This window comes from Erpetoichthys calabaricus, chromosome 1, assembly GCF_900747795.2.
Source record: "Erpetoichthys calabaricus chromosome 1, fErpCal1.3, whole genome shotgun sequence".
NCBI lineage: Eukaryota > Metazoa > Chordata > Cladistia > Polypteriformes > Polypteridae > Erpetoichthys > Erpetoichthys calabaricus.
The window spans coordinates 302,369,830-302,390,887 of NC_041394.2; the positions used below are offsets into that span (position 1 = coordinate 302,369,830).

Genomic DNA, 21,058 nt, shown 5'->3' on the forward strand with positions numbered 1-21,058 from the left:
TCACAGGAAAATTAATGAAAGGAATTATTAAGGATAAAATTGAGAAGTACATGGCAAGTACAGAAGTTTTTCTGAACAATCAGAATGGGTTCAGAAGATGGAGGTTGTGCTTTACTAACATGCTGGAATACTACAACTAATCAACAAAAGGATATAATCAAAGTGGAGTATATGATATTATTTATCTTGCCTTTCAAATAGTATTCGATAAGGTGCCACATGAGAGGTTGGGCATCAAAGTAAAAGAAGAGGGAGTTCAGGGTGATGTTTCTAGATGGGTGCAGAATTGGCTCAGACACAGGAAGCAGAGGGTTATGGTGCGAGGAACCTCATCAGAATTGTTAAGAGTGGTGTTCCACAGGAGTCAGTGCTGGGGTCACTATTATTTTTAATATATATAAATGATTTAGATAGGAATATGAGTAACAAGCTTGTTAAGTTTGCAGATGATACCAAGATAAGTGGATTGGCAGATAATTTGGAATCTGATATATCATTACAGAAAGATTTAGACAACATACAGGCTTAGGGAGATTTGTGGCAGATGAAATTTCATCCATCCATCCATCCTCTTCCAATTATCTGAGATTGGGTCGTGGGGGCAGCAGCTTGAGCAGAGATGCCCAGACTTCCCTCTCCCCGGCCAGTTCTACTAGCTCTTCCAGGGGAATCCCAAGGCATTCCCAGGCCAGCCGAGAGACATAGTCCTTCCAGTGTGTCCTGGGCCTCCTCCCGGTTAGACGTGCCCGGAACACCTCACCAGGGAGGCGTCCAGGAGGCATCCTGATCACATGCCCGAGCCACCTCATCTGACTCATCTCGATGCGGAGGAGCAGTGGCTCTACTCTAAGCTCCTCCCAGATGACTAAGCTTCTCACCCTATCATTAAGGAAAAGCCCAGACACCCTGCGGAGGAAACTCATATCAGCCGCTTTTATTCGTGATCTCGTTCTTTCGGTCACTACCCACAGCTCATGACCATAGGTGAGGGTAGGAACATAGATCGACTGGTAAATTGAGAGCTTTGCCTTATGACTCAGCTCCTTTTTCACCACGACAGACCAATGCAGAGCCCGCATCACTGTGGACAACGGACCGATCTGCCTGTTGATCTCCCGCTCCATTCTTCCCTCACTCATGAACAAGACCCAGCGATACTTGAACTCCTCCACTTGGGGCAGGATCTCGCTCCCAACCCTGAGAGGGCACTCCACCCTTTTCCGGCTGAAGACCTTGGTCTCAGATTTGGAGGTGCTGATTTCCATCCCAGCCGCTTCACACTCGGCTGCGAACCGATCCAGAGAGAGCTGAAGATCACGGCCTGATGAAACAAACAGGACAACATCATCTGCAAAAAGCAGTGACCCAATCCTGATGAAATTTAATGTCAGTAAATGTAAAGTACTACACATAAGAAGTAAAAATGTTAGGTTTGAATACACAATGGGAGGTCTGAAAGTCAAGAGTACACTTTATGAAAATGATTTAGGAGTTGTAGTGGACTCTACGCTATCTACTTCCCAACAGTGTTCAGAATCCATTAAGAAGGCAAACAGAATGTTAGGTTATATAGCACAATGTATGGAGTACAATTCCAAGGAGGTTATGCTCAAACTTTATAAAGCACTGGTAAGGCCTCATCTGGAGTATTGTGTGTAGTTTTGGTCTCCAGGCTACAAAATGGACATAGCAGTACTAGAAAAGGTCCAGAGAAGAGTGACTAGGTTGATTCCAGCGCTACAGGGGATGAATTATGAAGAATGATTAAAAGAGCTGAGCCTTTTCAGTTTAAACAAAAGAAGATTAAGAGTTGACAGGATTGAAGTGTTTAAAATTATGAAGGGAATAGTACAGTGGATCGAGATTGCTATTTTAAATTGAGTTCATCAACAACATGGGGACACAGTTAGAAACTTGTTAAGGGTAAATTTCACACAAACATTAGGAAGTTTTTTTTACACAAAGAACCATAGCCACTTGGAATAAGCTACCATGCAGTGTGGTAGACAGTAAGACTTTAGGTGCTTTCAAAACTAGAAAATGTTTTTTTAGAAGAAGAAGTGGATAGGACTGGTGAGCTTTGTTGGGCTGAATGGCCTGTTCTTGTCTAGATTGTTCTAATGTTCTAATGTATTATATGGACAGAGTCCAGCTGCAGACCTCCAGACCTCAGTTCTGTTGAGGAGGTTGTTGCTTTGCATCACATATCAGTGATATGTCTTGTTTTTCCAGCACATCCCACAGACGCTCAATTGTATTGAGATTTGGGGAATATGGAGGCCAAGTGAACACCTTGAACTCTTTGTCATATTCCTCAAACCATTCCTGAATCATTTTTGCAGTGAGCAAAAATGCATTATCCTGCTGAAAGAGGCCACTGTCATGTTCACTGCTGCAATGGAGGGGTGTACATAGTCCATAACAATCTTTAGGTTGGTGGTACATGTCAAAATAACATTCACAAATATGTCAGAATGCAAGTTTTCTCAGCAGAATATTGCCCAGAGCATCACACTACTTCTGTCAGCTTGTCTTCTTCCCACAGTGCACCTTGCTTTTATCTCTTCCCCAGGTAAAAGCCACACACACACACATCTGGTTGTCCACATGATTTAAAAGAAAATGCATCAGACTAGGAGCCTTCTTTTATCACTCCATTCTCCAGTTCTGACATTCACATGCCCATTTTATGCACTTTTGACATTAGACAGGGGTAAGCGTGTCTACACAGCCCCATATGTAAAAGCTGTAATGTGCTGTATGTTCTGACACTTTCCTCTCATGGCCAGAATTATGTTTTCAGCAATTTGTGCTATTGTAGCTTTTATTGTGTGAGGGATTGCCGGCCATATATTCCGGCCAACACCTCCAAGCCGCCGGATGGAGCCCTACCTGCAACATAGGGATGCCCCGAGTTCCAGCAGGGCATCATGGACTATGGAGTTTTAATACACAGCCCTGCTGGATAACGTCGGGGCCGCCAGGAGTCGCTGCAGGGAGGCTCACAAAGTGCTACGTGCCCTATAACCCGGAAGTGCGTCATGAACACATGACTGGAAGGAACGACGTGCTTCCGGGGTGAAGAAGTGGAGTTTTTATATGACCTGGAAGTGTTCCTAGTCACGTGGACAGAGAGGGCGAAACACTTCCAGTTCAAGGACTATAAAAGGACTATGGGAAATCCCAGACATCGAGCTGAACTGGGTGGAAGGGTGGCAACGCGTCTGGGAGAGGAGGATTGGTTATTATAGTGTATTGATTATTGATTGCATGAGTAGTGTCAAGTGGAGGGTGCTTTGTGCACATTATTATAAAATAAATAATAATTGGATTTTTACCCAGTGTTTGGAGTGGTACCTGAGGGTTCAAGAGGTCGATAGGGGCCTCAACTGCGACACTGGAGTAGTCAGCAGGACTCTCTGGCCGTCAGTTTGGTAGAGGACCTGTTTTAAAACAAAATTTGTGTTGGCAGTAAACCCTAATACGGTACCGGTCACGAACACGGAGGTAGAAAAGCCACACTATTACAAGAGCGCTGCTACAGTGAGCCTTATTTTACTTCGGATTACAATGGGGAAGAAATCCAGAAAAAGAATAGGCATACCCAATGGGTGCAGACCCTAACAGAGGCTGAAAAGCTGTGGACATACCTGACGGGAAGCGATGAAGACAGGGCCATGATTGATGCCGAGAGGGGCCAAGCATTAGACTAGTAGAAAGAAAAAGAGAGCGGCGGGGCAGTCGGATGTTGGACACGCAGGACTACGTCTATAAACTAAGAGATGACGGTCAAAGTTCAGAAGTAAGTGCCGAAAAAACGTCCGATGCACCGGGACCTTACTTTAATTATTTTTCAGAGGCCTGTCTTTTTGATTCTGACGAGGAGTCGGAAACATACTTCCCACCTAGGCAAGATGGCCGCGATGACGAGGAGTCTAGCCCATCTAGGAGTCGACACCAGGGGATCCTATTCGACGAGAATAGTCACGTGGACTATCCCGGAGCAGGCTGGGAACACCTAAAGGACTACAACCGATCATATGACCATAAGGGTCACCTTCCATTCGCCGAAACTGGGCATGTGATCTCCCCAGACGGATTATGGGAAGGAGAAGGTCAACAATGGCCTATAGGTGAGGTTGTCATTTCCCCAACGGAATCAAGCTCCATGAAGGGGGGCGGGGGGGGGCAAGCGAAGCAAAAAATGATAAAGAGGAGCGGGATGTGACTGAATGGTCTGCCGTTAAATTAGAAAAGGCAGATCACAGTTGGCCGGTAGCGGCCACCCGTCCCTCTAAAGACTCCAATTCCCAAGAGCCTTTGCGAGACCCAATCGAGCACGTGCCGACAACGGACGTGCCCATTGGCTCCCGGCTGGTAGCAGCGCCCCGGCCATCTAAAATGCGAGACTCAAATTCCCAAGAGCCTCCACGAAGCCCAGCCGGACACGTGCCAGGAGCGGACATGCCCATTGGCTCCCGGCAGGAAGGTAAGGCAATTGAAGATTTTAGCCTGCCGCTGACCGATTTAAATGACTTTATTGGACTACGGGAGCTTGAGAGGTTGCTCGAGCCCATGCATAGTTTCTTACAGGGCCTGATCGGACTGAAGAAGCAGGTCGAGGAGCTGGGAGTGACAGCCGAAGCGCCGCTAAAAGGAATCGAGGAATACCTGCGGCGATTAGGCCGAGAAGCCCCGGTCTTGATTGATGTGGCGGTACAGGTAAGTCCAACCAGTACCGTACAGTTTAAAGGGACACAGTGTGATCCGGCCCCGCGGTTAATAAGTAGTGGGTGCCAAAGCACTGCGTGCCCTACAAGGGAGTGTGGAACGGTAACCGAATGGTCGGGGGAAGGACCGGTCCAGCCGGGGCAGCTGTACGAGACGACTTCTCGGAGAGATGCGGACCTCAAGACCCCGAACCGCGCTATAAGTGAGTTAACGGTGGTAATAGAAGGGTCGGGGGAAGCGCCGATCGAACCAGTGCAGCTGAAAAGTGCTGTCACTCAGAGCGATGCGGTGCTGATGACGCCACCTCCAACTAAATGTAGGTCAACGGGCGTGCAAACAGCAAAGGGGCTCTCTTTTTCCAATAGAGAGACCCAAGCTGTGCACAAGCTCCAGAGTAAGCAGGAGATCCTCAAAATAAAACGTGGGTCTCCTGACAAGGTGGAGAAACAAGCTGAGAGCACCGAGGTGGCCATAAAACCTCCCTTGGTGGAGAAAAGGGCGGAGTTGTCGGAGTTCCTGAGGTGTTTCCAGTCTCGCGGAGGAAGACAACCGGGAGGACGGCGAACTTGCTATAACTGTCGTCGGCCGGGCCACGTATGGTGAAATTGTCCTCGGATGACAGGGAATCAGAGGGATACCCGTTGCAACGTTCCCCCTAGGTTCTCCGGGGAAGCTAGACAACGTATCCAAGGCCCATCTTACGAATCCTCCTGGAGGAAGACGTCCCTCGCAGGGCTGAACGCTCCGCCCCACTGTGCTTCGCTGAGGGGGGGGGATATGTGAGGGACTGCCGGCCATATATTCCGGCCAACACCTCCAAGCCGCCGGATGGCGCCCTACCTGCAACATAGGGATGCCCCGAGTTCCAGCAGGGCATCATGGACTATGGAGTTTTAATACAAAGCCCTGCTGGATAACATTGGGGCTGCCAGGGGTCACTGCAGGGAGGCTCACAAAGTGCTATGTGCCCTATAACCCGGAAGTGCGTCATGAACACATGACCGGAAGGAACAATGTGCTTCCGGGGTGAAGAAGTGGAGTTTTTATATGACCTGGAAGTGTTCCTAGTCACGTGGATAGAGAGGGCGAAACACTTCCAGGTCAAGGACTATAAAAGGACTATGGGAAATCCCAGACGTCGAGCTGAGCTGGATGGAAGGGTGGCAATGGGTCTGGGAGAGGAGGATTGGTTATTATAGTGTATTGATTATTGATTACATGAGTAGTGTGGAGTGGAGGGTGCTTTGTGCACATAATTATAAAATAAATAATAATTGGATTTTTACCCAGTGTTTGGAGTGGTACCTGAGGGTTCAAGAGGTTGATAGGGGCCTCAACTGCGACAATTGATAATTGAACAAGACGGACTAGCCTTTGGTCCCTAAGTGCATCATGAGACTTGGATGTCCACAACCCTGGATTAATCCTCTCTTTTTGCATTCTGGTGTCAACACAAAATGTTTCTCTCTGTCTCCCTGTCTACTGCATTGGTGTTCCTACCCAATTTCAGACCCCTTAAAGAACCCTACTTTTCCACACTGGCATGTACAATTGTTCAGTCCCTTCTGTGTGATTCTTTCTCTCCTCCAAAGGTATGTTATAGAACTGCTCCCCGTTCATTGCAATTATTGTGTTTCCCTTGCCACAAGTGGTTTCTTACCCCTTCACAAGTAATTATTTCACATAGTGTCTGTTTCTTTGTTAGTGACAATAGAGTACTGAAATTTAATCATTTAGTTTTATTTTTGTTGTTTCTTCTGTATCTCAATGCATGACATTTCTGCCTCCCCTTCTTACTTTTCACCAGAAAGTCATGGTTGAATAGTTAAACAAACAGCTGTCATATATTTGCAAATTAAATCTTGTTAATTGTATCCTCTTGTTGTAGCACTCTGGTGTAGCCATTATTATTTGATATTTATAAGTGGCCCATTAATAAGAGATCCAAGGTTTGTTTTAACACCATATGGCCCTTCTGCTTTGTTTTTCTCAGTTTCAGTGACCATGTAGCCCTATGTTTGTCTATTTATTTCTATCAAACACTAACTACAGCTTGAAAAAATATACAGAATATGCATCTCCTTTAAAAATGGCCATTTTGTGATTCCTGTTTCATAACTATAATGTACTGTACTTTCTTTTGTTATGGGAATGTTTTTGTAGGCAGAAACAATAAGTAAGTTAACATAGCTACTTGCATTCAGCTCAGAATTGTCAATAATTAACAGTGTTCACTTATACACTGACTAGTCTGGATGTACAGTACACAGAAATAGTTATGTTTTACCTCTCACACTCATTTGCCTTACCTACTAAAACTTTTTACCACTCAAATATTAAACAAAACCAAAATAATTGGTTGTACTTCTTCAACTTAAATAAAATAATTTCATTTTGAATCACCATCCATCTTTCTTTCCAATACATGTCTCTTGGTGGGACGGGTTGATTAATACCATGGAGTGGACAAAGGAAACTGTCTTTGAAAGGTGATCCCGTCTGTGACAGGGCATACTAATACACACTCTCTAATTCCAATCTGTAAACTCTCACATGGGGAAAATGTGGAAACTCCATACAATCCCTGATCAGGAATCAACACTGAACCCTTGGTGCTTTGAGGTAGAAATGCTAGCACTGGACAACCATACCAGCCACTTTTAAAAACATCTGTTCTAAATAATATGTATACATTCAACAATGGGCCAGTTCTTGTCACTTGATTGCATCAGTCTCTTTCTACTCACCATTAAAGACAAAAGCAAGTGCATGTGCATTGCTACGGGCAGCAAGCAGGAAATATCTTTGCAAAATAAGACAATCACACTTGCAAATAGTAAAGGTATATTTGTGAAATAATGTAATACTTTTTCAAAATCATGCAAAATAGCTAAATGACACAATTAAAAATGCTAAATTAAAAGAAAGATTTTAAGTGACTGTAATAAGCTTCAGTACTTGCAAAAAAAGGTACTGTTTGTAGTACATTAACATGCCTCTTACAGAAGTTAACTTTTAAAACAGGAAGAGACTTTCCAGTCTGGGGAAACTGCACATTGCCTGTCATACAAATAAACGTGTTCAATAGTCATAGAATTAATTGTGCAAAAACCTACCTTTCCTATGGCAATAGCAGTCTACATTATTATTTTTGGTGTTTCTCAGAGTCCACTTGACTGTGCAGTACTAATTCTGTCTTACAGTTTTTCCTTAAATGATGTCCACTCAAACACCTCTAATGATTTTATGATGGAAGTTGATAAAAATCCTGAAGTACCATGCTAAAACTAAGCAACCAGGAAATAAATTCAATTAGACTGATAAAGGAAAATTACCTGGTTTCCATTTTGAACGCACTTCACCCTAATATCCTCTGCTTGCCTTGAGTAAAAGATTCATTAACTAAATTAGTTAAGCTGAATTAGTTTCGCAAATGCATTGGAGAATTTTGATGAACCTAAATCATCTTTTTCATTCCAGATTAAAAGTGTTCCGTTCCCTTATCCTGTCAGTGTAACTTTGTTCAAGGATACTGTCATGTTTGCAAAGATGGATGAAATATATTTTTAAGATGTTCATTTTTTATTGTTCTACTGTATACTACTTTGTTCTGAGTTCTAAATATAAATTTCCCCTCACTACCACTTCTGAAAATATGCATGCATTGTAATGTCTGTTGTTGTTGAGTGCTTTAAATGGGGGCATCTCCAATGTAAATTAGCAGTTAAATGATGTCTGCTGGAGGAACATGCTTACTTTAAACATCCAGGTCCATCTTGTCTGCTTAAGCTTTTGGTAGCATAGCTGGTAAAGTATATATGTGAGAATTTACCACTATATATTGCTACTTGTAAATTAACATTAGTTATTTTTATGTTGATATTCAGTTTAAACCTAGATGTATTTACAACTGCAGTTTCTGATCGTTTACTTGATATGTGTTTCTTTACTTTTTAGTTTCACCTCTGCTCTTTATTAATACAGTTGGAGATTTGTACACCCTATAGCAAGTCGGTCTCCAAGCTTCTAATTTGATAAAATAAGGAGTTTACCTGTCTGAACATCTGTCGCATCTGAATAAACTGTTCAGAACAGTTGCACTTGATTGCTCTCAAATCGTGATCTCTACAGCTAACTGCACAACTGCACACAACCCTCCAGATAAAGTCTCACTAACACACTATAAAGTTTTTGCATGACTTATATTAAACATGTTTTGTAATATACTGTTTTCTGACATTTTATTCACCCCTTTGTTTCTCTGATTTTTATGGAGGATAAAAGTGCTATGCTAATGTAAATTCCCAAATGTGACTTTATGTCCTGAGTTAAGTCATTAATGTATACCTTATACGAGTGTAATACTTTATTATTCTCTACATTAAAATCAATTTTCCAAATGCTTGTAGGTTTCAAAAATTGTCCAGGTCTTTTTGAATTGTTCTTGCTACCTCCTCAGTAGTTACTGTCCATCCAATGCTCATGTCTCATGCAATTTCATAATTTTTCTCACTATATCAAAAATCAGAAATCCTAATGGTAAAAGTACTGATCAACATATGGAACTCTCTTCTATCGTCCATAATCTTTACATTTGGCAGATTAATAAGATCACAATTCAAATTAATAAATTATGGTTGACATAAGTGTTTTTAGTTTAGAGGCATTTTGAAAATCTAATTAAATTATTTTGTATATTATACTTTTGTTTACTAGTTACCAGTACAGTGAATGTGTTTGTTAGGAGCTTCCCATTGTAATCCCATTGTAACATTTTTTTTCAAATAAGTAGCCTTCCAATTTATTACTACCTATAAATTCTACTACTGTAATTGCACACATGATTGTGGTAAGGCTTATTCTGTATCTGCTGGCATCCATATTTGTACCCTTTAGAGCTACACTTACAATTTTAAAGTCAATGGTCACTTCTCACATCAGATGTTACTGTGGAATATTTTACTTTTGGTTAATAAACAATATTTTTCATTTCTTCCAACACTAGTAATTAAATAAACAAGATTTTTGTTTTTTCTTGAACAGGTCTGTCCACTGAAGTAACACTGTAGCTTTTCCATTTAAATTTGTAATATGTAGATCCTTTAAATCTCTGCATGTTGCATTCCTTTCAGTTAATTTATAAAATTATTTTATAAAATATTTGCTTCATTCACTTACTCTGTTCTGCACATTTTCAAAGATTGTTCCTCATACATGCAAAGGCTTTGTAAATTGTCTTTTCTCAGTCTTCCTCATCACAGTTCACATATTTTTGATTTTTTTTTAATATTTAAATGTGATTACCCTATTTGCGTATAGTCTGTATCTGCATTGGTGTATGATGGGCTGAATTGCCTCTTGTTTGTGAAACTTCTGATGTTGTTTTGTCCTGGTACTTTAGTCTACCCGTTTGTAAAAGGTGTATAGAAATGGTTATTATATGAGGTCAAACTGGCCTTTGTGTGAGAGAATGTACTCTGCAGTGGATTTGGATTTCATCCAGGTTTGGAACTCATTTTGCGTGCAGTGCTGTTTAGAAAAGCTCTGGCTGCCTGGCCCCTTGACTGGCTTGAGAGGATCACAAAATGACTGAATGGATGCAAGTTTTTAAAAAAAATTTCTCAGTGTTGCCCTGTGTTGGTGAAGAATCAGTCATGTCATTTAGCATTACCTTTATTTCCGTTTCCTCTTCTGTCCTTTTCTCAATGATGTTCTAGACTCCCATAATCACCATATCTTTGATGTTTTTTATGTCATATTTCATAGAACCATGTAAAACTATTGTTATAATTATTGTAATTCAGAGTCCCATTGCGCCCTCCAATAACTGTATCTCTGGAGTTAATTTGTTTCCTTGTTCTACATATTATATTTGACATATAGTGTCTTCTTCTACCTTGTTTGCTTTCCCTAAAGGAGATACTGTATATCCAAAAATATTTTATTGTTCTCAATTATTTACATTAGCAATGCTTCTATAATTCTATGACATTATAGTTCCAATTTGGTCCCTATTGCTTCCTGCATTCAGGATGATACATTTTATTAGGAGAATTTTAGTTTTTCATTTTGGCTCAAGACCATCTTGCAACTGCATTATTAAATGGTATGATTTTTGATGCGATTTCATCAGCCTACATGCAAATTCTTTTTTTTTTTCAAAATTTTTGGGATTTTCTATAATCTATATAAAATTCAGTTTTAGTATTGGAAGGCTGCTATCTCTTTTAGAATTAATGCAAAAAAACACTTATTAACAAAATGAAAAAAGTCTTACCATTATCAAATTCTATTATCCATTGTTGTAGCTGGCTTTTCTGTAGGATCTGCTCCTGGTCTAATATTTCAGATTGAAAAGTTGTAAGTTTGGACTTTATGCCAGCAATTTGGATATCCAATTGTTTCTGCAAATTAAGTAACAAGTGTTTCCAAGTAAGAACATTAAGTGGATCCATCCATGCTGATTGAATAATTAAAAAGATTGCACTACATAATTTACTGCCATGAGGCAACATGCCACTAGACTCTAAAAAATACACTGAAACTCAACAAACTGTGTGTAGCTTTCAATTATTGTGTTTTATTTATGTTTGGCATGTAAAAGAGACAATTTTTTGCTTGCTTTAAATAATAAAGATACAAATTGGTATAATAATAATAATAATAATACATTTATTTATATAGTGCCTTTTTCATGCTGAAGTTTGTTTTTGCTAAGTGCTAAGTGAATCATTACAGGTTCAGTCTAGTGGGATGGTCATGTATGTGAAAAGAGCAAATACTTTTTTCTGTGTAAAAAGAGATTTAATAGTACTGACATACAGTATCTATCTATCTATCTATCTATCTATCTATCTATCTATCTATCTATCTATCTATCTATCTATCTATCTATCTATCTATCTATCTATCTATCTATCTATCTATCTATCTATCTATGCTCCATGCTGAATATTCTTAGTAATTTTGAGGTGCCTTTGAGCCTTTGTTTGAGATCCAAAATTTGGATGTTAATCTATGGGTGCTGCTGTCCCTCGAAATGGCAGAATCATGGCATAAGTGTCTTCTGCCAGTACCATTGTTATAAATAATACAGCAGCACCCATGAAAGACAATGTATAAAATGGTAACACCCTTTAGAAAATGGCGGCACCAATGTCAAAAAATGACTAACAAAAATTGCAAACAAAAAATAAAACAAATCAAACAGTTAAATTATTACAGAAAAACTCAAGGTCCCATAACATGTTCTTAACATTATATATTTAATATAATTTTAATTTAGTTATAAAATTAAACATGAGTGTTTAACTAAAAACAGATAATTTTATTGTCCCAATATTTACTTTCATTTTTAAATTTGCTTCCTATTAATTCTATGAAAATTAATTAAGGAAACTAAAATTACATTTTAACATAATGAAAACTTGAAGTCAAGTTAAAATAAAGGTTTTCAACACTTTATTCTCCAAAGAGAACTACTGCTTCATTACATAAAATTTAGACATTAAAAAATAATCTAGTCTATAGTCTAGATTTGTTCAGTATGCTGATGATTTAATTTATCTCATTTATTTATTCACTTTCCTTTTTTTTATTTTTTATAACCTTTTACCATTTCCAGGCCTTCCATTAAAATAGACCTAGAGAGCACAAAAATAATGCTTCTTGAAATGAAAGAACATAGCAATGTAATTTATAACAGTAATCTAAACACCTTTATTTTATTAGATACACAAAACCATAATTATATAAAACACTTCATAGTGTGATATAGCAGTTCTGATTATCTTATGTAAATTATTTCAGTGCTGGAAGAGATCAGAACTAAGGAGACCAATCCGGGGGTTAATCAGAACTATGTGCTACAGTAATTTGCCATTCAGGTTGGCATTTTCTTCATCTTTTGTCATTCTACTTAATGACTAACTGGCTGATTTCCTGATACATTCAACTCTGTTTGCCTCTCTGACTAAGAATCCAAGGCAGAATGTGTGCAAAAAATTTTCAATCATTGATAATAAGTTGGAGTCAGGTGTAGAGGACAGACAAAGCTTGCATGGAAGGAGTGGAGAAGAAGACAGAGAACAAAAGTGAGAGAAGAAGAATTGTGTTTGGTTTATGCCAATTTTGAAGCCTATGTGTAAGGTATTATTATTAATAAACCTTTTTTATATTGGGAATTGTATCTGTGAGGTTGTGTCTGGGGTAAGGGGTGCTGCAACATCCATTGTTGATCACACACTGAAATTTGCCTAAGCATTTTTCACAGCAAATATGCTGTATTTGCCGTGACCATATTGAGAAAATTATGATTACTGCCACTGGATATATAACACTGATCCCTGTGCACTCACTGTCGGTACTGCATGGCTAAGTATGCATATGCAGGAAGGGTAAACATTTATAGAAACATAAAGGGTTAATACCTTGTCTGCGAACAAGCTGGGCATTCGCCTACAAGTATGATCAGAAAAGGTCTGCACTCAGGTATGCTTTGGAGATCATCAGGGGGCTAACTCCAATGTTTGTATACAGTCAGTGAGAAACTAAAAATCCATCTGCCTCAAAGAAGAATTTTAACTTCTTTTACATGGTAAATTGTGTTCATTTGAAAGGTTTTATTTTTTAATGAGGTTTGAATATTTTTTTAAATGTTTTGACATTAGAGGTAGTTTGTGATTGATTTGCCTCTGGAAGAACTGATGCTTATCACATTTTTATGTATAATCAGCTGTGTGTCCCAGGTATGAGTTAAAAACAAGCTTTAAAGGAGCTCTCCTCCTCCCTTTGCCAGAAAACACAGGAGGCCCAATGAAATATTAATAAAGAAAGATTTAATGCTATTTACAAAGCATTTCTTTCTCCTTGATAGAAGAAAAATGTGTGAGGCATATGCTGTGGTGGGTGGCCGGCTAAATATTCCAGCCCTCACCCCCAAGCCGCCACGTGGAGCTCTCCCAACAGCGTGGACGTGCCCCGAGTTCCAGCAGGGCCTCATGGACTATGTAGTTTTTATACTCAGCCCTGCTGGATACCTTGGGGGCCAACAGGAGTCGCTGTAGGGGGACTTGGAGACTCTTATGTGCCCTATAACCCGGAGATGCATCATGATCACATGACAGGAAGAAACGACGTGCCTCCGGGGTGAAGAAGAGTTTTTATATGACCAGGAAGTGTTCCTAATCACGTGGACAGAGAGGGCGAAACACTTCCGGGTCAAGGACTATAAAAGGACTATGGGAAATCCCAGACGTCGAGCTGAACTGGGTGGAAGGGTGGCAACGCGTCTGGGAGAGGAGGATTGGTTTATTGATTGATTATTGTTTATTTATATGAGTATTGTGGAGTGTAGGGTGCTTTGTGCACTGTTTATTGATAAAATAAAGTCATATTGGACTTTTATCTGGTGTCTAACGTCTGGTCTGAGGGTTCAAGAGGACGACCGTGCCTCAATCTTTCACAATGCACAATGGAAATATCCAGTTCCATGCTGCCGCATCATGGAATGGCCAATGTATGCCCCAATATTCGAACATTGTGAGCAATGTTCTATATTTTATTTACTTATTGACAAATTATGTCCTTTTGATGCATTTTGTTTGTGGTATTCTTTCTATCTGTATCTTTTGTTGTTTGAGGCACATTGGTGCAGTGGTTAGCAATGGTGCCTCACAGCACAGTTCACATTTTTGGCCACAATAATCAGTCAAACATAGTTGGCATAAAATTCCATAGCCCTCAGGGACACTTTAAAGATAATCACATCATTGTAATCCACTCAAAACTAGTTCAGATCTTCTAGTCCAGTGAATTAAATTCATGCATTTTGTGGAGTTTGTCAAAGTTACTGCACAGTTCTGTGATTTCACCAAACTCACATTGAAGGCAACTCTGTGGGTTTCCCTAATTAACACATGGATTGTCTCAAGTAGAAAGTCAATGTAACAAAAAATAAATACAAAATACAGCCCTTGAAAAGGATGCTTATAGCATAACTTCAAAAGGAAACAACTGTTTTCTCCAATGACAGTGTATGTATTACCTTGGATTTTTAGAATTGCAATTGTAGCATACTGTCATTTCTAGTGTGTCCCATAGCTTAAGATGCATACAGACAGATGACTGTTTTATATTCTTAACATTATTATTGATGTTTGAAATAATTTATCAAAGGTGCAGGAAGACAATGTTAAAAATGATTTACTTACAAGACGTTTTGCCACTGCTGTAAATTGTCTGTACTTGTAGCCTGCCATGAAAATACAGCAGATATAGGCACACAGAGCTGTGGAATCACCCTGAAAAATATATAATGACTTATTAGTACAACATGAATAACTGTAACATTCGTGAAGGAAGGCCTGGTAGAGACTGTAACTGCAGTGACTTTTTAACGTGCTGGAAAGGTGTTGGGCCATAAGATGCACTGGTAGTGGTATGGCTGGAGAGAGTTGTCCGTGTGACAGAAATATGATTTTAGGGTAGTGGGGGACAAGAGAAAATATTCCAGGAGTTACCCATGTTATAAGGTAGCAGCAGGAAGACTTGAAACAGTATATATGTTGCTGTACTCATTCATTTGAAAGACAGACAACTGGTTGTTGGACTAATCATTTAATTGAGTTATGGGATACAAGACTACAGGGAAGACTGAAGTCACTAAGGGGAGCTGTAGAGAGGTGAATCCCAGAAGTTCCTAACATTCCTGATACAAGAAATGTTCTCAAAGCCCCAGGACGGGTTCAAAAATCATTCTGGCCATCTACTGTATATGGTGATCCTGGAGTTATAGGCAAAGTGAACAAATGTTCAATTGCGGAAGGAAGAAAGCCCAGATATGGAGAAAAAGCAAAAGCTGTTATAAGTAGGTAAGTGAGGTGTATAAGACAGAAAGGCATTGCAAATCATAGTCAGGATCAAAGCACATGTCTAGATAGGCACAAAGAGTCTAAGTCATCTGTTACTTTTTGTTGATATATTGGGCTTCCAAAAAACGTTTTATCAGTTTTTATTACCTTTGATTTTTATAATAAACTTATTTTCATTTAGGCTTCATTTGCTCACTTCTGGGATCATGGTCTGCATGGGTGTCCCTACCGGCCACTCCTTGTAGTCACAGCTTTGCTATTGGAAATGTAGCTAGTGAAAGCACAAAAATCTTTTAAATGCATGTATCATGTGTTCTTATGTGACTGACTAGTTAGCCAGTGTTTCATTTCAACGAACCTCTTAAACACAAAGTATTTACTTAATAAACTTACTGTTTAAGGAGATATGTTTCTGTACTTTTTGCTTCATTGTTAACATAAAGTATTGTTTGAAATGTAATTCAAAACATATGTCGGGAATACAGATGCAACTTATATTAGTACCAGAAATTCTTTATAGATGAATGGAAGGTCATGCATGGAGACAGGACTAAAGAATATATCAGGTAAGCTGAAAATTGTTTTCTATTACATACAATAAAGTTAACAATATATCTTTTAAAACATTCTTGTTTATGATGGTGCTGGAAAGTAATAATAATAATATATATTTTTTAAATTTTTTAATAATTTTTTGTATTTATATAGCGCTTTTCTCACTACTCAAAGCGCTACTCAAAGTAGCAATGTGGTGACTGTCAGACATGCAAGTAAGAATTCACTCTATACTGCACTACTACTATTACAAATTCACCTACAACTATTATTACTACTAGGGGGCTCTGCCCCCTGCTCGCTTCGCTCGCCAACCCCTGGTGTTGGGAATGACAAAGAGCGTGATGTATGAATGAGATATAGAATAGTGTGACGGTGTAGATGATGCAAATAGAAAGCACCCAATAAAGTGTGTGGCACAGTGTAAAGGTTTATTTGAAAATTTCTTTGTACACGCCGTTTAAGTGTAAAAGGTAATTCCAGCTCAGAACTTGTAAGGTCATTTAAGATGGTTATTGTTGTGATCAGAGTCAAGTTTGTCAGAGCTTAGAAAGAGTTGTGTCTTTCCAGGAAGTAATGGAATGACTTGGGTATTTATGTTTTCCACATTAATATTTTTTGGACATAATATAGTGCGTTGTGTTAAAAGGGGCATTTGGTCTAATGAGATTGCTGTTCCAAATCTCTCTGTAACTAAGTCGTCGCAGATAAAGGCTTGAGGAATTGTAATAATATGTGGGTGAAGTCCATCTGTATTGGTGAGTGTACCATCTCTCAGTTGTAATAAGCAATTGTTATGATCTGTTTCTGGACATCGTATCTTTTTTACTAACTGTATCTTTTGAAAGCAATGCCAATTGTCTGCGTATTTTAAGGTGCACTGAACAATAGCTGAGTGAATGGCATCTGGAAGAATAGCTAATCACTGTCTAAAATCTCCTCCTCATAAAAGTACCTTTCCTCCAAATCGAATATTATTATTCATAAACGTTTGTTCATGCCTTTGAACATTCATCAATAAACAACATTTTTTCAAGACGGATGTCACGTGCAGTGCCACCGTTAATGTTCATAGTGGATTCCGATTTGTAGGATCTAATGTAGTTGATAAAGATTTCACTTTCAGGTACATCGTCAGTTATAAGCTTCTGTAGATATTCAGTATATGAATGTAAAGAAGGCAGTCTAATTTGACCCTTTTGACAACAACGTGTAAATGTATAACTTGTATTGCCAGTTGTTTCTTCAGGGAAGTGAACTAAATGACAATGATTGCAAATGACATTCATTAATCTGAATGAATTTTCCTGGTGTATGTTTTGCTTGTGCCGTTTGAGAGGCGCGTTGTTGCATGTGTAGTATTTGGGACGTGTTGTTTTGGAGCTGTAATCGATTTGCCTGTGCTGTGTGAGAAGCCCGTTGTAGCCTTCGCTGCCATTAACGTATGTCTGAGACGGGAGGTGTTTCGTTTTGAATCCGTGCCTGTTGCGATGCAGCACTTTGATTGATAGTTTGCGTCATGTGGATCTAGGATGTAGATTTGTGCATATTAAATGAACTATTGTAGGATCTAATGCAGTTCATAAAGTTTTTACTTTTAGGTACATCGTTAGTTAGAAGCTTTAGTTGAGCTTTGCGTATTTGGAGTCGAGTCATTTTTTCTTTTAAAAATATGGATAAGTAATAAGGAGTATTGCACTCACTGTTAATATGGAGCCTTTTCTGCGGTTGAACGGTTAATAGTGCCTTATTGTAATGAGATCCACCTATGCTGCATAGCCGTCTATTTTGTTGTTTCTTTCGTGTTCGTGTGTTTGTTCCTGTTATCCTTTCCTTTTCGTTTTGTACCCGTGACCGTGTATTCATGACTTGTTTCTTTCTCAGCATGCGAAATATGGATAAGTAATATGGAGGATCGCAGTCACTGTTAATATGTTTCCTTTTCTGCAGTTGAACGGTTAATAGTGCTTTATTGTAAGGAAATCCACCAATGCTGACACCTATGCTGTCTAGTGTGAAGGTGTTGATGTTCACTTTAGAATATGTGGCTTTGGGTGTCACTTCTTATGGATGTGTGTGTGTGTGTGTGTGTGGGGTGGGGGTGGTGGGGGGGGGGGTGAGGATTGTTGTCGCGGGAGCATCTTCTTTCTTTTTGTGTTCCTGTGTCTTGTTGAATCCCCCTGTTTGTGTGTGTCCCGTCCCTTGCTTGTAGGGTCTGTGGGGTGGTTTTGTGTTCTTTTTTTTGTGTTCCATGGGCTTGTTGAATCCCCCTCTTGGTGTGTGTCCCGTCCGGTGCCTGTTTGGGGGGGGGGGGGGGGGCCTTGCTGTTGTGCGCGAGCCTCTATTTTTTTTTTTTTTTTTTTGGGTCTAGTCTCGTGTGCAATGTGTTTCGTGCTTTGCCTGAGTTTCCTCATTTCTCCAGTTTTCCTGTGCTCACTCCTTTTTTCTGTGGTCTTGTCCGCCTCTCGCGGCCCCTCATCCGCCTCTCTCGCCCTCTTTTGTCCGCCTTTCTCGGCTCCTCAGACGACTCTCGCGGACTGTTTTTAGCGCCTGCGCAGTACGTCTTTTTGCAGCTACGGCCCATTGCCGGATGTGCCTGCGTCCATCATCCGGTTTAGCATTTTCGGTTAGTAATATGGATCACAAGTTCTACTACTTCTACTAAAGATTGCTTTACTATAAGCCATAAACCCAAAGAAGGAGAAAAGTATCATTTTAAGCTCATTAATTTTCAACACTTCATAACTTTGTTTTATATAGTGCTATTCTATTGTCAAGAGCATATCAAAGGTATGTGGTTAGAGCTCTTAACCTCTAGTTTTCAGTGCCGCAATGCATTGTTTGTTTGGTGCATCCCTGCAAGTCTATAGGACTCTCATTCAGTCTAAATGATGAGAAATAACCATATAGATATTACATTATAGGGTAATTTATATTCTTACATGGGGAGTAATAGCACCACATTGGTTAGCATAGAAACCTTGATCCAAATCTCAACAAAGGCACTTTGTGGGGGCTGCATATTCTCTCTGGATTTTACCTGGGTAAACAAAACTTTGCTTCTCTGTTACAGAGACATACAGAATAGGCTAACTAACAACTTTCTAAAAACAAGGTTTGGAAACATCCATCCATCCATCCATCCATTTTCCAACCCGCTGAATCCGAACACAGGGTCACGGGGGTCTGCTGGAGCCAATCCCAGCCAACACAGGGCACAAGGCAGGAACCAATCCCGGGCAGGGTGCCAACCCACCGCAGGACACACACAAACACACCCATACACCAAGCACACACTAGGGCCAATTTAGAATCGCCAATCCACCTAACCAGCATGTCTTTGGACTGTGGGAGGAAACCGGAGTGCCCGGAGAAAACCCACGCAGACACGGGGAGAACATGCAAACTCCACGCAGGGAGGGCCCGGGAAGCGAACCCGGGTCCCCAGGTCTTCCAACTACGAGGCAGTAGTGCTACCCACTGCGCCACCGTGCCGCCCAGGTTTGGAAACAGACAATCCTAAATGATTAATAGAGCTGAACAGGCCACCAGACACAAGACCATCAAATAATGGATAGGAAATGTGCTGTATTGGCTAGGGTGTTGAATTTTAACCCACAAGACTACCAGTTCTGTGCCAGTCCTCAACAGGAACACTGAACTGTGATCATTAAAAACTTCTCAATAACAAAAAATAGATCTATTTAAGCACATACTCAAAGAGTTGCATCAACAAAAGTTGCATAATGTATCTGTCACTGCTGCTGTTGCAATTTATAATTTGTACCATGTAACCCTATTTTAAACTTGAGAATGAAAAAATGTACAGTAAAATTTAAAAAAACACAAAGAGCTAACGATTTTAAGAAGTTTCATATTTCACCTCCTGCAGATCATCAGATGTAAATGAAGATGAAATATAAAAAAGCTTCTCCAGAGTTTTCAAAGCCAGGTTCGCTGTCCACCTGCAAAATGAAATTGGCATGCATCATGCAAAATCTACAAGAAAAACATCAATAAATCTACATTTGTTGTAAATACACATCAAAGTACAAATATTTACTCCTTTAAGTGTTTTTGTTTATTTCATGTTGAAAGCTCTCCATCCACATCTTAATAATAAAAAGTATCTGAGTGAACAAATAACACAAATTTGAATTATACATGTAAACAAAATCATCTGATGTTTCTGTTAAAAAATATATTGCCAATATAGTATAATAAAGACCAGGGACTTACCCCTAGTACCTTTATCCCTCTTGTAATATGTCAAAGCTGTCCAAAAGTACAAAAAGTGTACTTTCTAGCTCTAATATTTTGCAGTTATGGGCAATATTTTTGAATCCTAAAAAACATATGTTAGCAGAGCAATATAGCAAAGAAGTAGTTTGGATGCTGGATGACTTTTTTAATGAAATACATTTTAAAAATCATTTTGGGTTCATTTGCAAACCTGGGTACTTGCAATGATTTGAATGTGGTGATGAATTTCTGATAGCATTAAACATCAAGCATATCCAAAAGATTTAGATACTCCAAAAGCAGACATGAAACCATAGATTTGGTTTATCTTTATCTCAACTAGAGATAATTTCCCACTTTGTTAAAGTGCATCAGTGGCAAGGATACCAAGAAGGTGCCGAAGTATAAGAAGCAAAAATCTCCTAGAAGCAAAAAAACTACTATATTGCCAAAAAGAGAGCATCCCTGCATGCCAGGAAGACAACAATTGCAAGGGAACAAATGACCATACGATAACTGGAGCCTCAGGAAGCACCACAGCAAGAAATAGAAAGTGATGTCCTGGTAGAAAACCCCCTGGATACTGATCTTAGGCAGAGTCGAGAGTGTCTGACCCTCTATATCATGAGCTAGGTAAGCAATTAGGATTCCCAGCTGAG

At 39.6% G+C, this 21,058-nt stretch overlaps 1 protein-coding gene across 1 annotated transcript in view; it reads right to left on the minus strand.

Annotated features, from left to right (window-relative positions):
- Nucleotides 1-10,707: 10,707 nt before the first annotated feature.
- LOC127526747 (uncharacterized) overlaps nucleotides 10,708-21,058 on the minus strand; it is a 74,141-nt gene continuing 63,790 nt past the window's right edge. The window contains exons 7-9 of the mRNA XM_051923290.1: nucleotides 20,041-20,122; nucleotides 14,943-15,032; nucleotides 10,708-11,135 (exon numbers count right to left, since the gene is read on the minus strand). Coding sequence (XP_051779250.1) covers nucleotides 10,965-11,135; nucleotides 14,943-15,032; nucleotides 20,041-20,122 — 343 coding nt within the window. The 3' untranslated portion in view covers nucleotides 10,708-10,964. The remainder of the gene's footprint in view (nucleotides 11,136-14,942; nucleotides 15,033-20,040; nucleotides 20,123-21,058) is intronic.